General features: G+C 42.3%; 1 protein-coding gene across 2 annotated transcripts in view; it reads right to left on the reverse strand.

The window, feature by feature from the left end:
- Positions 1–16,377, reverse strand: part of RGS14 (regulator of G protein signaling 14) — a 157,903-nt gene that overhangs the window by 31,442 nt on the left and 110,084 nt on the right. For both annotated transcript variants that reach the window (XM_082256210.1, XM_082256211.1), the window contains 2 exons: positions 4,884–4,960; positions 2,618–2,744 (listed from right to left, as the gene is read on the reverse strand). In XM_082256210.1, the coding sequence (XP_082112336.1) occupies positions 2,618–2,744; positions 4,884–4,960 (204 nt within the window). The remainder of the gene's footprint in view (positions 1–2,617; positions 2,745–4,883; positions 4,961–16,377) is intronic.

Genomic DNA, 16,377 nt, shown 5'->3' on the forward strand with positions numbered 1-16,377 from the left:
AAACACAGATCAATTCTCATTATTCTGGCTAACCTAAATTCTGAAAGCTGGCATCAGATTTATCGAATCCATTTCTCTTTGCGCATACACCTTAAAGTGGTTGTAAAGGCTGAAGGGTTTTTTTTACCTTCAGGCGCTCTATGCTTGAAGGTAAACAACCTTCTATGTAGAGCTCCACCTCAGACCCCCTAATACTTACCCAAGCCTGATCTCGATCCATCGATGTGCACAAGAGCAACTGCTCTCCCAGGTCTCTCCCTCCTCATCGCCTGAGACACAACAGCAGCAGTCATTGGTTCCTGCTGCTATCAATCACAGCATGTGAGGAGGGAGCAGGGTGGGGGGCTGAGCTGCAGTCTTTGCGTCTTATGGACACACAGAAGCAGCTTGGGAGTGAGCATACACGAGTGTCCCCATAGCAAATGGCTTACTATGGGGGCATTCAAGAAGTCGGGAGGAGCCAGGAGCACCAGCAGGGGACCCAAGAATAGGAGAATCGGGGCTGCTCTGTGAAAAACTATTACATAGAGCAGGTAAGTATGACATGTTTATTTTTTTTTTTAAATCTATAGGCCTTTTATATCCCTTGAAATCCAATATAGTTCTAAAATAGGTCCTCCAGATGCAGATCAGACTGCAGCACTCACCTTTAATACAGGTCTGTCACCTACAGTACCCCTTACTCAACACAGGACATTCTCAGTCTCTACAGGATGAATGACAGTCTAAGTCACTCCATCTGGAAGATCAAGTGCAACTTGTGAATGCAAGGTGTCAAGGCCCTGAGAGGATGTCACCACATCTTCATTCAAAGTGTTCTTTTGAAGAGAGTGATGCTGATGTCATTATATCAGCATCACTTTCTACATCAGTGAGGACCTCCTAGTCTGAAGAAGAGGCAAAGATGAAGAGGACCCTGCGGCATCACATGACTGGTCTAAACTTTTTAGAAAAGGTGACTATTAAAACACCAGGAGCATAAAATATTGCCAGTAGGGACACAGGAGCAGGAGCATAATTTTAAGATAGGCAGCGTGATGGTGAGTTTTACCTATCATAGCATTAGCATTCTGTGTTCACTAGGTTTACATCTGCCCTAAAGAATTATCAGTTGGATTTAGAAAATTTGTAGCAGTAGGGTATTATAGACAGTTGCCAGCACTGAATTTCAGTGGTGTTGCTATGGGGGTGCAGCCTGGGCCCGGGTGACACCCACGGTGCATCATTCATCTGTGCAGTGTGTGTGGGGCTGAGCCACACTGCACAAATGGAGTTGTCTGAGACAAATCGGAGTCCTGGAGCTGCACCTATGACTGACCACTGCTGAGGTGGCTCAGTGTCATATTAACCCCCAACACACAGCACGCAAAGCCGCTCTGTTTCACAGTGCCCCAGATGGGCAGCGCTGCAGACACTGTCTTCCCCATCTCTCCTGACCAATTAAAGTGATCACAGGACTGACCAGCAGCAGCGTCGGCTAATTGGAGTAAGAGATCGGGAAAGATGTCCACTGCACAGCAATATCTCTAGGAGAGAGGGAGGGGGCGGGCAATGTGTATGACCACTCTATTGTCATGGTGGCAGCTCCTTCTAAAGTCCAGACTGCACACCCTCTGTAAGTTTTAGCTGCTTTTTGGCAACAGCCCCTCTGTCCTATTGTCTGGTCTGTGAAGCATGCAGTACTTAACTTTGCACTTTCATAGAGAACTCTTGAGCTTTGCACCCTGTACTTTGCGAACTTCTGAACCCTGCCCCCTTTACACAGTGAACTTTTTAACTCTGTACCCTGTACATAACGCCCTCCTGAGCCTTGCACCCTGTATACAGCGCATTTCTGTACCCTGCCCCCTGTATGTAGCGCACTCCAGAGTCCTGCACCCAGTATTTAGAAGAATCAAATGTCCTGCTTCCTGTACATAGCGCACTCCTGAATCCTTCACTCTGTGTAAAGTGAAATTCTGAGTCCTGAATCCTGTACTTAGTGCACTCCTGAGTCCTGCACCCTGTACGTAGCGCAATCCTTGGTCCTGCACCCTGTAAATAGAGCACTCCTGAGTCCTGTACCTTGTCCATAGCGCACTCCTGAGTCCTGTACCCTGTACATAGCGCACTCCTGTGTCCTGCACCCTGTACGTAGCACAATCCTGAGTCTTGCACCCTGTATGTAGCACCACCCTGAGTCCTGCCCCTGTACATAGTGCACTATTGAGTCCTGCACCCTTTACCTATCACGCAAGTCAGCCGCACTTACCCTTTCAAGCGGTGTGTTCCCCCCTGTGAGGGGGGGGGGGTTGTGGTGGGGGAGTGGTTGAGCCCTGGGTGACACCATCAAATGCACTTTGGCAGGCTAGACAGGAGAGAGCCTGATGTGCTACCCTTTCAAGTGTCTACTGCTTTGTCCTGCTCATGCATGCTGTCACTGGCAAGGTGGGGGGGGGGGGGGGAGGAGCTGCACTGGTGCAGAAAAACATGGTGGGGGGGGTGACACCATGTTTTACTGCACCAGATGACACCAACCTTAGTGACGCCGCTGCTGAATGTAATATGAATAGTTCTACAACATATTTTATTATACAAGCTTCTGCAATGTAGAACTCATTAGGTTTCTTAATTTTACCTTTTTTAGTACAAAATCTTGGTTATTCAATCCATATTTCTTCAAAATTGACTGTAAAGCCTCGTGTAATGTCTTTGAGGGCTTGGCCACGATGCGCAAATTTTTATTTAGGGATTCAATTTTTAACCTAAAAATAATGGCAAGAATTAAATAAAAAACATTTTAATACAAAACATAATATGTTTCAGTTGTTTGTTGTAACTCTTTTGACATCTTTTGAATAATATAGGATATTATCAGAGCAACTATGATTAGCACTACAACTTTACAGATTCTACCTTTAGCTTCCTGTGTTCTGCTGGTCTAGGGATGATCGAACTTTTGAAAAGTTCGGTTCGACCAGAACACCCGAACTTCCCGAAAGTTCGGCCCGGATTTCAGAACCCCATTGAAATCAATGGGACCCGAACTTTGGTAATCAAAAAACACCATTTTGAAGCCCTAAAACCCAATAAATGCCCCTAAAAAGTGCCTAGGGTTCTGGGACATACCCCAGGGACTATTAATCACACAAAATTGTCATTTTTTGATAGAGAGACAATTATTGAAAAAATTATTGAAAAAAAATGAGATTTCTTTGGGTTTAGTGTCTGGGGGGGTCTAAAAAGAGTACCTGTGAAGTTTTAGCTCTGTAGCATGTCCAGAACCAGAAAAAAAAAAGTTTGTTTTGATTAGAATTGCAATAGAACAGGATGGTGGCTTCGCCCCTGTGACACCCGGCTTTTTGTTGCAGGCGTTTTATTGGGCTTTTTTGTGGATGTGTTTGGAGGCAGGCATGACATCAGAACTTCTGTGTAGGGGTATATATACACACACACATGTATGTATATATACACCTACACATATATAGGTGTGAAAGTAGCAGAACCCTATGCCAGCGCTAATTAAATAATTAACAGGCATAGGACTTCGCTCCTATCACACCTATATGTGTGTATGTGTATAAATACATATAAGTGTGTTTGTATATATACCCCTATACAGAAGTTCAGATGTTATGCCTGCCTCCAAAGACGCCCAAAAAATGCCCAAAAAAAAACGCCTCCAACAACACACCTGGGCGTTTTTGTAGCAGGCCTTTTTTTGGGCATTTTTTGGGCGTCTTTGGAGGCAGGCATAACTTCTGAACTTCTGTGTAGGGGTATATACACACACACACATGTATGTATATATACACATACACATATATAGGTGTAAAAGTAGCAGAACACTATGCCAGCACTAATGAAATAATTAACAGGCATAGGACTTCGCTCCTATAACACCTATATGTGTGTATGTGTATAAATACATATAAGGGTGTGTGTATATATACCCCTATACAGAAGTTCAGATGTTATGCCTGCCTCCAAAGACGCCCAAAAAAACCGCCTGCAACAACACAGGGGCAAAGCCACCATCCTGTTCTATTGCAATTCTAATAGAAACAATATTTTTTCTATGGCTTTCTATGGCGGTCACCCTGACATGGAAGGGTTTGGTCACCCTGCCATAGCAGTCAGAGTCAGTTCACCCTACACTACACTACGGTCAACCTGACACTTAACACTTTCCCTACAGAAACTCGATTTTTGAATCTAACTATAGTGGAAAATAGTACCCTAACTACACTAGATATCCCTTTCCTCACACTAATAATTGCTAAATGACACTTTTGCAGCAGGAGTAACACTAATGCTTCCACTCTCTTCCACATCCCTGTATTACAATGCTAGCGATTTGGCGGGGCTATCTTATATACTGGGGGGCGTATTCACTACTGATTGGCCTCTGGACCCCCTAGTCACTCCAATCACATTCCTAGCATCCTCCTGCCCCCTCAATTGGCTTTTACTGATGGTTCTGGTCCAATCACCGGCTTTTAAAGCCCAGTTCCTGTCCCATTGCATTTTGGTCGGTTCTGGTTGCCGAATTCCGAACTTTTTCAGCAAACCGAACCGTTCTATCATCCCTAGTCTTTACATTGAATCTTTTCCATGGACCAAAAAAATACTAGTAGAGTAATAAAGGTCTTCCCAGACCGCCCTATATCTTTTGGTAAAACCAGGGGTCTTCAAACTATTGCCCTCCAGTTGTTCAGGAACTACAATTCCCATCATGTCTGTGAATATCAGAGTCTTACAATGCCTCATGGGACGTGTAGTTCTGCAACAGCTGGAGGGCCGTAGCTTGAGGATCCCTGGGTAAGACTATAGTAAGGACGTTGCATTATGAAGGACTCACTGCTAACATTTTCAGAATGAACAAGAAAGGAAACAGAACTCACTCAAAACTGATCCTGTTCTCCAACCTCACCTCCTGGTCAGATAGCACCGCGCAGTCCTGATCCAGGGCCAGCGCTTTCTGAAAAAAGATAAATTATAGACAATATATATAATACCAGTAACTTATAGCTGGACAGCGGGGCGTATTAATCACATACTTAAATAATGGCTATGGGGGCATTAAATGGAAAATATATACTGAAATGTACTTTAAAATGTATGTAAAACCCAACCTTGATTAGTTTTGGATAGAGAATGGAATTGGTAAGACTCCTGACAGTATTTTGTCTGCTGTTTCAGTCCCATTGGGGAACATTTAAATGTGCTTGCTTTCTCAGATACACAGCAAGAATAAATAACAGATCTGTGCAAAGCAATAGGATATTCTTGTTTTGTTACCAGAACAGGCTTTTTTATTGCAAGATTCCCTCATTACCTCCTGTTCCTGTGACAAATCAAACATTTTAAATTCCACCCACTTTTTGTCTTGGTGACAATGTTGGCCAGGAATAATACAGACAGAATAGCAATAAAATATATTAGATGTTCTAATAACACATCTTTCAATATTATCCATATGTATTCAAAATAATGGATTTAAATACACTCTATTACCAAAACTACACATTTATATAATATGTATTAATGTTTTAGACGCATAATAAACATGTATTAGATATACTATACTACTAAAAGTATTGGGATGCTTGCCTTTAAATGTAGATGAACTTTAATGGCATCCCAGACTTAATCCTTTGGGTTCAATATTGAGTTGGCCCACCCTTTGCATATATAACAACTTCAACTTTTCCGGGAAGGTTGTCCACAAGGTTTAGGAGTGTGTCTATGGGAACGTTTGACCATTCTTCCAGAAGCGCATTTGTGAGGTCAGGCACTGATGTTGGAGAGAAGTCCTGGCTCGCAGTCTCCGCTCTAATTCATCCCAAAGGTTTTCGATCGGGTTGAGGTCAGGACTCTGTGTAGGCCAGTCACGTTCCTCCACCCCAAATTCGCTCATCTATGTCTTTATAGACCTTGCTTCGTGCACTGGTGCGCAGTCACGTTGGAACAGAAAGCAGCCATCCCCAAACTGTTCCCACAAGGTTGGGAGCATAAAGTTGTGCAAAATGTTTTGCATTGCTGAAGCCTTAAGAGTTCCCTTCACTGGAACTAAGGGGCCAAGCCCAACCCCTGAAAAACAACCCCACACCATAATCCCCCCTCCACCAAATTATTTGGACCAGTGCACAAAGCAAGGTCCATAAAGACATGGATGAGCGAGTTTAGGGTGGAGAACTTGACTGTCCTGAACAGAGTCCTGACCTCAAACGGACAAAATACCTTTGGGATAAATTTGAGAAGAGACTTCGAGCCAGGCCTTCTCATCCACATTAGTGCTTGACCTCACAAATGTGCTTCTGGAAGAATGGTCAAACATTCTCATAAACACACTCCTAAACCTTGTGGACAGCCTTCCCAGAAGAGTTGAAGCTGTTATAGCTGCAAAGTGTGGGCCAAATCAATATTGAACCCTACAGACTAAGACTGGGATTCCATTAAAGTGTGTGAGTACATTTTTGGTAATATTGTGTATATTAAAAAAGTAACAGCTAATGAAAAGAATGACAGGATCACTTCAAGCATAAAGCAGTCATACTGTATATGAATGTTTTCACTTGTGACCACGTGTTCTTCTGCGCTTTATTTGAATTAAACCTGAGCTGAGTGAATACTGCATATAGACTTCCACTTTTGCTTATGAAATTGCAAGATTACTGGTTGTCATTCTAATGAAATGGCTTCCACAGTTTGAGTCACTGGCCCCCAAAAATATGTAGATCAGGTCCTCTGACTCTGCTACATGATTGTTCCGAGTCATTGATTTAAAAAGTATTGAACCCAGAGACAGCCAGGCAAATAATATTTTCAAAATGTTCTTTGTTTTCTGCTTGCAACTCAGCATAAAATCAACATCTAAAGAGGAGGAGGTTAATTCATGTTTGTAGTCCCCAAAATCTAACTGGCTGCGGTATTCAGTGCGTGAATATGAAATATCAATGTATTGCTATTCAAAAGTAATGACATACTTTTTCCACTCATATACCAATAACACTCGACACAAGCATTTAACGATAACTAGTATCCAGGGACAAATTTTAAAGCAGAAGTAACAAGACTTTGGAACATCTCCACCTTTCCTAGACTCTGAATAACTTGAATTTATTAATTGCCGTGACCTTCTATGTACACATGGTCTATTAACAAGACTTGGTTTTATTCTGCGGTGTTGGCAGCTTGCTATACTTGGTTTGTACAGATTTTTAACTATTTGCTTAACTTGCTTGAAAGCATCGCAATCCCTTTGTAAGTAACTAGATAAAATGAATTGAGTATTTTTGATTAACATATATACTTTATATAGCAAAGTTTTAAAATTTCAAATCATATAAAACATATAATATAGATATATTATTCTTCTCACTGGTTATGTCATACAGGTCCGTACAGCCCAATTTCTACCTAGAGATTTCCCTTACATAAATCCGTCTAACTGGCAGGAATTTGCTCCCTGGATACCGTATACAAATCTGAACAGCTCTGTTTCTTCCATATAAATATTTAATGTTGTGCTGTTTTAGGAAAATATCAGACTCACAATAGGTGTGGTGTATAATGATGTAATATGCCAATAACTACAGCTAAACATAACCTAAAAGTGACACCTAGTGGTCAGCTGGTATATTGCAGAACTTTGTTTTCAGCTTCATCTAGCAGTTCCATTTCTATTTAAATGATATTTAATTATTTTTCAAGCACTCTACAGAATAAATAGACCCTTCAAGTAAGTCCTGGAAACTGATACTCTAATGTTTCTACCACACATGTATAGCCACATACTACTATCAATGCTAGATTAAAAAACAGCTTGTTGCATTTCTGTTTATGAATTGAGTTTGTATTTTCTCTGCAGGTTTATGTGTGTTTTCTTTGTGTGCCCCAATTTACACCCAAAGCCTAAAAAACACTTGAAGGTTATTTAACCAGTTGTCGACCGCCTCCTGTATATTTACTGTGGCAGGCTGGCTCGTACAGGCCAAACGACGTAGATCTAAGTTGCTCGCCTGGGAGGAGCTAGGGGGCGAGCGCATGCTGCCGACGGCACGCTCTCGCCCCGATTGTCAGCGGGGAAGCCAATGCGAGTGTCAGGCGGCTCCAATTTCCGACTGACACCCGCGATCGCTCCCCGCTGAGAGAGAAGGACGGTCGGCTGTTGTAAACACAGCCGACCATCCTTCTCCCTGGCATGATCACAGAGCTCATGTGATCCTGCTATATAGGATCACATGCCTCTGTGATCATTTCAGAAGCCCAACCCTCATACAGTTAGAATCACTCCCCTAGGGTCACATTTAACCCCTTGATCACCTATACTGTTAACCCCTTCCCTGCCAGTGTCATTATTACAGTAACAGTGCATATTTTTAGCACTGATTACTGTAGTAATGTCACTGGTACCCCCAAAAGTAGCAAAAATGTCAGTTAGGGGTCCGATCTGTCCGCCGCAATGTCGCAGTCTCCCAAAAAATCGCAGATCGCTGCCAATGCTAGTAAAAAAAACATAAAAAATGACATAAATCTTTCCCATAGTTAGTAGACGCAATAACTTTTGCGCAAACCAATCAAAATACGCTTATTGTGATTTTCTTTTTACCAAAAATATGTAGCAGAAAACAAATTGGCCTAATATGTTAAAACATTTTGATTTTTTAATTTTTTGTTTGAGAATGTCATATAGCAGAATGTGAAAAATATTGTTTTTTTTTTTCAAAATTCTTGCTCTTTCTTTGTTTATAGCGCAAAAAATAAAAATCGCACATGTGATCAAATACCACCAAAAGAAAGCTCTATTTGTGGGAAAAAAGGACGTCAATATTTGGGTACAGCATCGCACGACCGCGCAATTGTTTATTAAAGTAACGCAGTGCCGAATCGCAAAATAGGGCCTGGTCATTAAGTGGGCAAATCCTTCCGGACTTAAAGTGGTTAAAGTTAACCAAAACAGACTTTGACTGTGTGTGGTTATCTTTTTAGTTGGAATATTAGATTGTAAATCTCTCTGGACCCTCGTGCCGTGCACATTGCTGCAGAACATGTATACACTTTAAAAATTTGTCAAAAAAAGTATGAAAAAATACTTTATACAGTGACAATATGTTGGTGCTATTTTGGAAACAAAACTATGGACACAATGCGACTGGATTCTAAAGTGAGCTTGACATAAATACTGAGTCATTATTATTATATAGGATTTATATAGCGCTGACAGTTTACGCAGTGCTTTACAACTTGAGGGTAGACAGTACAAGTACAATACACTTTAATACAGTAGGAATCAGAGGGCCCTGCTCGTTAGAGCTTACAATCTAAGAGGGAGGATCAAGAGATACAAGAGGTAATAACTGTGGGGGATGGGCTGATGGAGAAAATAAAAGTACAGTTGTTAGGTGGTTGCCAGATAGGTTTCTCTGAAGAGATATGTTTTCAGGGATCCTCTGGAAGTGGACAAAGCAGGAGATAGTCGGACCGATTGGGGTTGAGCATTCCAGAGGATGGGAGAGGCTCGGGAGAAGTACTGAAGGTGAGCATGGGAAGAGGTTACAAGGGAGCTAGAGAGCAGGAGGTCCTGGGAGGAACGAAGAGAACGAGTTGGTTTGTATTTTGAGACCGGGTTACTGATGTAGCTGGGTGCCAAGTTATGGATGGCTTTGTAAGTTATGGTTAGTAACTTGAATTTAATTTGTTGGTTGAGTGGAGGGATAGGCAAAGAGATATAGCAGACACAGAGCGGTCTGCAAGGTGGATGAGCCTGGAAGCAGCATTCATGATGGACTGAAGGGGGGGAATAGCCTTTTTAAAGGTAAGCCAATGAGAAGGAAGTTGCAATAATCGAGACGAGAGATGACCAGGGAGTGGATTAGAAGCTTTGTTTATCATTGGTTAGAAAGGGGCGTATCTTGAAGATGCTGCAAAGGTTGAGGCTGAAAGCTTTGGACAGTGACTGGATGTGGGGCCAAAAGGATGGTTCAGAGTCCAGGATTATACCTAGGACCTTGGCATGGGTGGACGGGTTGATAGTTGCACCATTGATGTTGACAGAGAAATTAGGGGAAGAGGAACGCGGGGGAAGAAATATTATGAGCTCAGTTTTGGATAGGTTGAGTTTTAGGAAGTGATGCATCATCCAGGCTGATATGTCTGTTAGTAAGCTGGTGATGCAAGAGAAGACTGAAGGAGTGAGCTGAGGAGTGGAGAGATAGATTTGGGTGTCATCAGCGTAGAGATGATATTGAAAGCCATGGGAGGCAATCATCTGACCCAGGGAGAAGGTGTAGATTGAGAAAAAGAACGGTCCAAGAACAGAACCTTGGAGTCATATTTTTTATATTGTCTGTATATGATATGAGCAACCAAACATCCTACAAATGGTAATTTACAATCTCAGCATTAAAAGGGATTACACCAAGGATGCCTTTACATTTGCATTCTGCTTTTTTTTCTGGAATCATATTTATTTGGGGAATAAGCAGGGTTTAGCTGAAGCTGTTTTTCAAGTTTGGGATCTTAATTGATTGAATAAGTGCATTGCAGAATACAAATCATTTATGGCTACTAGCATTGAAATCACTAACGGGCAATTAATTGTACCATATGCCTTCCTTGCTCCCACTCCTTGCTGCAGTTAATCTGCAGACTGCAAATAAGCTGAATGTAAACAGGGCAATGTTTACACTGGACTGGGGCAATGATGAAAACTCTGAAATCACAGGGACGGAAAGAACAAATTAAAGTTTAAATGTGCAATGTTGCCTGGTATACTTGATATATAAAACGCTAACATGTTCTGAAATTGCGGTCATCCTACAATAATGAATGCATATATAGTACATATTCCTTAACCAGCCCTGTTCACACACAATAAAACAAAACAAATGCTTGTCCAGACTGTTTTCATTTTATTGCTGTAGAGGAAAGGGAGTGACTCTTAAAAGAAGGACTACTCATTAACCCCAATGAAGAGCCCATATCACATTTCGGTCATGTCTGGGAACAGCTTCCTCCACTAAAATTAAAATGGAATTAGACTGGACAGACTACAGCCACCTGGTTGGGAAAAATATCCAATGCCATTTTTTCAGTGTGCAAGAACAAGACTAGTTCAATTATATTTATTGTTTCCTTTAATAAGGCTTACCTGTAGGTATAGTGAAAATCTCCTAAACTTGCACTGTTTAGGAGATATTCACACTCATGCAGCCAGTGATGTCAACGGCGCATGTGCTTTGAGGAGACAGCATACCCGTGCCGTCCCTTCAGAGCTCCATGCTGCTGTCCGTGACTCCTACGCATGCACGGGAGTGATGTTATTGTGGCATGGCCAATCAGACAGTCAGAGTTTGCAAACCCAGAGGGGAAGACTGGGTGAAAATGGAAGTCCTGTCAGTGGTGACAGCGTGCCGCTGGAGGGTTTCATTCTAAGGTAAGAATAGTATGCGATGCATACTAGTACATTATGCCATTGCCTTGCAGGGTTTAAAAAGAAAAGTGTGGTTTACTACTGCTTTAAAGCATATCTTAAACAAAAAAACAAAGTTATGTTATAATATATTTCAGCTTACCAGTACTTAGATGTGGTGGCTACAATACTTTTTTTTTTTTTTTTATCAGGCTAAGAACATTTTTAGCAAGTACAGAAAATAATTAATATTGGCAGAAATGCAATGTCTGTCACTTAATGTGAGCTGAAAGGGCAGCAAGACCAATTTTATTAACTTCATATCTTTATTATTTTCTTTCAATTAGGTATCTGCTATCCCAAGTGCCAGGCCAGGAGTTTCCATCCATGCTTTCCATACTTTTTCAAAACTTTTTATTTTTTTAAGCCTCTTCTTCTCTAATTATTATATTATTAACTTTTCTCAACCAATCTGTTATATATGGTGGTTCAGATTTTATCCATTCACTTGTTATAACTTTCCTAGCTTGTCCCATTCCCTCTTCTCTGCTCCATGTACCCCAATATACATAGTACCGGATCGAATCGTAAGTTTATTTTAAATACTGAATTTATTTTATCCAACACCTCCTTCCAGTATCTATGTAACTTGGGGCACCTCCATAGCATATGGATCAGATTCCCAACTACCGCTTTACATCTAAGGCAGGATGCATCTGGTCTTCCCCCAAACAAGAATAGTTTTTTGGGAGTATAGAATGCTCTATGAAGTATATTAAATTGTGTAAGCTTCTGGGTTGGTGAGAGGGATAATATATCTATTAAAGTCACTATACTGTCAGTTTTCCCAAATCATCCTCCCATTTTTTTCTACTAGATAGCTGAGAGTCTTTATCCATTACCTTTAACACTGTCTCGCCCCCTCCATGGATTTTCCTCTAATGCTTTCATAAATTACTTATGGAGGGCATCAGACAGCAGTGCCCGTGAGCTATAACAGGTAGTATCATTGCCCACTTCCCAGCCCCCCCCCCCATTTGTTGTACCTGGGCTGCCAAGAAGTAGCTCCATGGATGGGGATGGCTGCCCCCCCCCTTTTTAGGGAGTTGCGTTCGTAAACTAACTCTAGCTTGCTTCTCCTCCAAATCAATTTCCTGAAAAGCACCCCCCCCCCCAATTTCTTAAACCAAACTCCAGGGATCAATAGTGGGGAGTTATTCAGAATATATAATAGTTGGGTAAACATATGCAGCACCCTCCTAGGTAAGTGCTAGTGAGAGAGTATAGTTTTTGGCTCTGTCTGCCTATCTGAGGAGCAGCAGGCAAATCTATATTGCTTTCTGCCTACCAGAGAGCAAGATCTGTGAGTTAGGTCTGCTCATAGTGCTGTGTGTGTGATTCATCTGGTCTAGGGAGTGTTTCACACTGGTCCAATAGGGAGGCATATTGAACAGTGGAGAAAATATGACCAATGAGTACACAGGCTTTGATACAGCCCCAGTGATTGGCACAGACTGATTGTCTCAGTGCATTGTGGGGTGTGGTATAAAATTCAGGAGCACATGTGCTGCGGGGTCTTTGGCTGGTGAGCAGACCCTGGAGGGAGGGTGGCGGCTGCCTCCTCCTCTGTAGCAGTGGAGGAGACAGCCACAAAACCCTCGAAAAACAGTATAGTGAGTACAGGGGATCGTGTCTAGGGCAGTGGTGTATTTAGATTATGTGCTGCCCTAGTCCTGACTAAACTCGTGCACCCCCTAATTTAAATATGACCCATCCCTTCCTGTCAAGGCCACACCTCTTCCTGCTTATGACCCACCCTGAATTTTTCCAGGGGGGGGGCACTAGTTTTAAAGGCCTTGGGGGGGGGGGCAATGGAGTCCCTTAAATTGCAGAGATTTCCTCTTCCTTCCTGTTTGGCTATGGGGCAGTAAATGAAGGGAAATCTCCCCCAATGGGACAGGGATGTTAAAAAATTAACTGACAGGACCTAAAACCCTCCCTTACTCTATCCAAAAAAAAAAGTGTTGTCTATAATTCTTGTTCACAAATTTCTGCTAAATTTATGAAGAAGACTAAGAGGATATAACAATGCCAGTGGTGCTGCAAAACATATAGCACAGTGATAAGGGTAGGTGGTCCAGGCATTGAACAAAGGAAGGATTGGGGGGAGGAACAAGTAAATCCATCTGCTTATTTTACTCATCAGCAATCAACAGAAATAAAATTAAGATTTCGTAATATGTACAACTGACAAAAGCAAAGGATTGCAGGAGAGTCCTACTACCTACCTGCCAGGTATAGGTGACCATGTCAGTGTCCCTTGTGTCTGCCATGCAAGTTTCATCCAAATAGCGTAGCTTTCCTTTTACCCTGGGTACTCCATGCTATATAATCTAGTCAGGTACTGTATAAACATTAACACCTACCTCCTATATTGATTACCATTAGCTGATATCTATAGTAAGCCACTTTTAATATATAAGAGCTCCTCTGCCCTATGCATCATTACAAGCTTGAAAGCCCTCAGGGGTTTCTAGTATATACAGTATACAGTATATATTAGTTTGTGATTCCCCAAAGGTTTGCAGGAAAGTCTTACTACCTACCTCCTAAGTGTAGCTGACCATCTCAGTCTCCCTTGCATCTGCACCATCCCTACTACCCAGATTAGAAGCCCCGTAGCAGCTAGGTAGTTTCCCTGCAATTTCCACTAAACTGGTGTGGTTTTCCTTTCAGCCTAGGTATTTAAAGCCTGCCTGGCTCCCTTCACGTGTTTCCACTGCACCTCTCCCGACAAGGGGTCTCCTAACATAGTGGAGAGCTCCTCCCCATTCACTCTACTGGCCTGCTCCCATCAGCTGACTTTCTCCTCCAGACAATTTCAGCCTCCCGACATGGCATCTGTCTCTCTGTAGCTGAGAACTCAGGTGAGAGGTCCGCTGTGATGGTAGGACCGTCAAAACTAGAAGTAGCTCCCCCCCCCACAGTTGCAGAACGCCGGACACCCACATATGTGGGCACAGACTGATTTTTCTCCTTGCCCAGTCTCCCCCATAAGACTGGTGCTTCGCTAAAAGTGTAGCACAAGTCGGAGGGGACTCTTTCCGTGCCGCCCCCCCTGCAATATGCTGCCCTAGGCCTGGGCCTTGTCGGCCTAGGCCAAGATACAGCATTGGTCTAGGGGCCTGACCTGAGGGGGGGCCACACCAGTGTAGGATAATCATAGGACAGGTGTCAGCAGGTAGAGGGGGTACTAGGTGTGTATCCTGAAGATAATTCATTCTAACAAGTCATCTACATAGAGGCTTAATCCTAAATTCATATAAGTGGCAAGGTGAATCAGCAGCCTGGCTGCATCTTCAGACAGGAGTCCTCATCTACTATGAATAGATCAAGTTGGAGTATCCCACTCTTCCCTTCTCCCATCCCTAATTTAAATAAAACCACAAAAACAACTACATCCCCTAGACTGTTCACTGACTGAGCCAGAGAGCACAGAGTTAAATTGTGCATGCTCCAGTTGCTATCGGTAACCCAGGGGGATCGCAAGGTGAACAATCCAGCAGTCCTCAAGGGGGCAGTGTACACATATCATTGTGATTAGACTGCAACGACCCATTACTGATAAAGGAAGGCTACTCCATGTCTCACATTTTATTCTAAATATTTTTATTAGGGGCTCTAAGTTTTCCAATATACACAACCCGGGGTCACTGGTTATGACTATTCCTCGATATTTAAAACGTTTGACTACTTGTAGATGACTAACTTCCTCCGGTAGCTCTTGCTCCAACCTATCACCTGGGAGAAGAACAGATTTCTCCCAGTTTATGGCGAGTCCTGAAAACCAACCAAATCTTTTAACAATATCCATTACTGCGATCAATAAACAATTCACATCTTCTAGAAAAAGAAGGACATCATCCGCATAGAGCGGAATCTTTTCTTTCCCCTTCCCCTTCTAAACCCTCTTATACTCTCCGCTGTTCTGATGGCTCTAGCCAGAGGCTCCATCGCCAGGGCAAATAGCAGGGGCGACAGTGGGCACCCCCTGCCTTGTCCAGCAGAACAGCGGAAAGTAATCCAAAGATCTTCCACCAATTTTCACCTTCTCCCTTGGATTGGCATACAAAAATTTAACCCAATTTGTAAAGATGGGACCCACATTTAATAGTGACAGAATCTGCCATAAGTAGTTCCGCTCTATGGATCAAATGCTTTGACAGCATTGAGGGACAATATGGCTCGTGATCCCAATTTGTCTGTTGGGATTTGTAAATTTAAGAACAATCTTCTAATATTTAACAATGTTGATCTTCCTGGAATAAATCCACATTGGTCCAGACCAGATGAATTATAGTATAAATTATTTTACCAAATCTAATAGCCAATATTTTCGCCAAAGTTTAACATCCATGCAGAGTAAAGATATTGGTCTATATTATGGAGGATAAGTTAGATCTTTCCCTTCTTTTGGTATTACTATAATTATAGCCTGTGTGATCAACATTGGCAGTCTTCCTTTCTTCAACGCCTCATTCAACACCTGCTACAGCTCTGACAAACATTATATCGCCATATTCTCTATATATCTAATTTGGTAATCCATTCGGCCCTGGTGTTTTATGGTTTGCTAGTTCCCTAACTGCTACTCGTAGCTCATTGATAGTAACAGGCATTTCCAATGATTCCCTATCTATCTCTGAAAACTGCGGAATAGGCAGACCCTGTAGAAAATCTCCCATTTCTCTGTTTTCCTCCACTACCTTAGACCTATATAAATCTGAATAATAATCCTTAAAAACATTCACTATTTCTTCTGGACACATGGTCACCCTACTAGATCGTGTCTCTATAGACATTGCACTAGACATACCCGCATTCTGAGATCTCGCTAGTAGGGCCAGCATGTGTCCAGTCTTCTCTTCCTCTTCATAATGGCCCTGCTTTAAAAAAAAAAAACTTTTGTTTTTGGCTTTCTT

This window comes from Pelophylax lessonae (genome assembly GCF_965119305.1).
Source record: "Pelophylax lessonae genome assembly, chromosome: 4".
Classification (NCBI taxonomy): domain Eukaryota; kingdom Metazoa; phylum Chordata; class Amphibia; order Anura; family Ranidae; genus Pelophylax; species Pelophylax lessonae.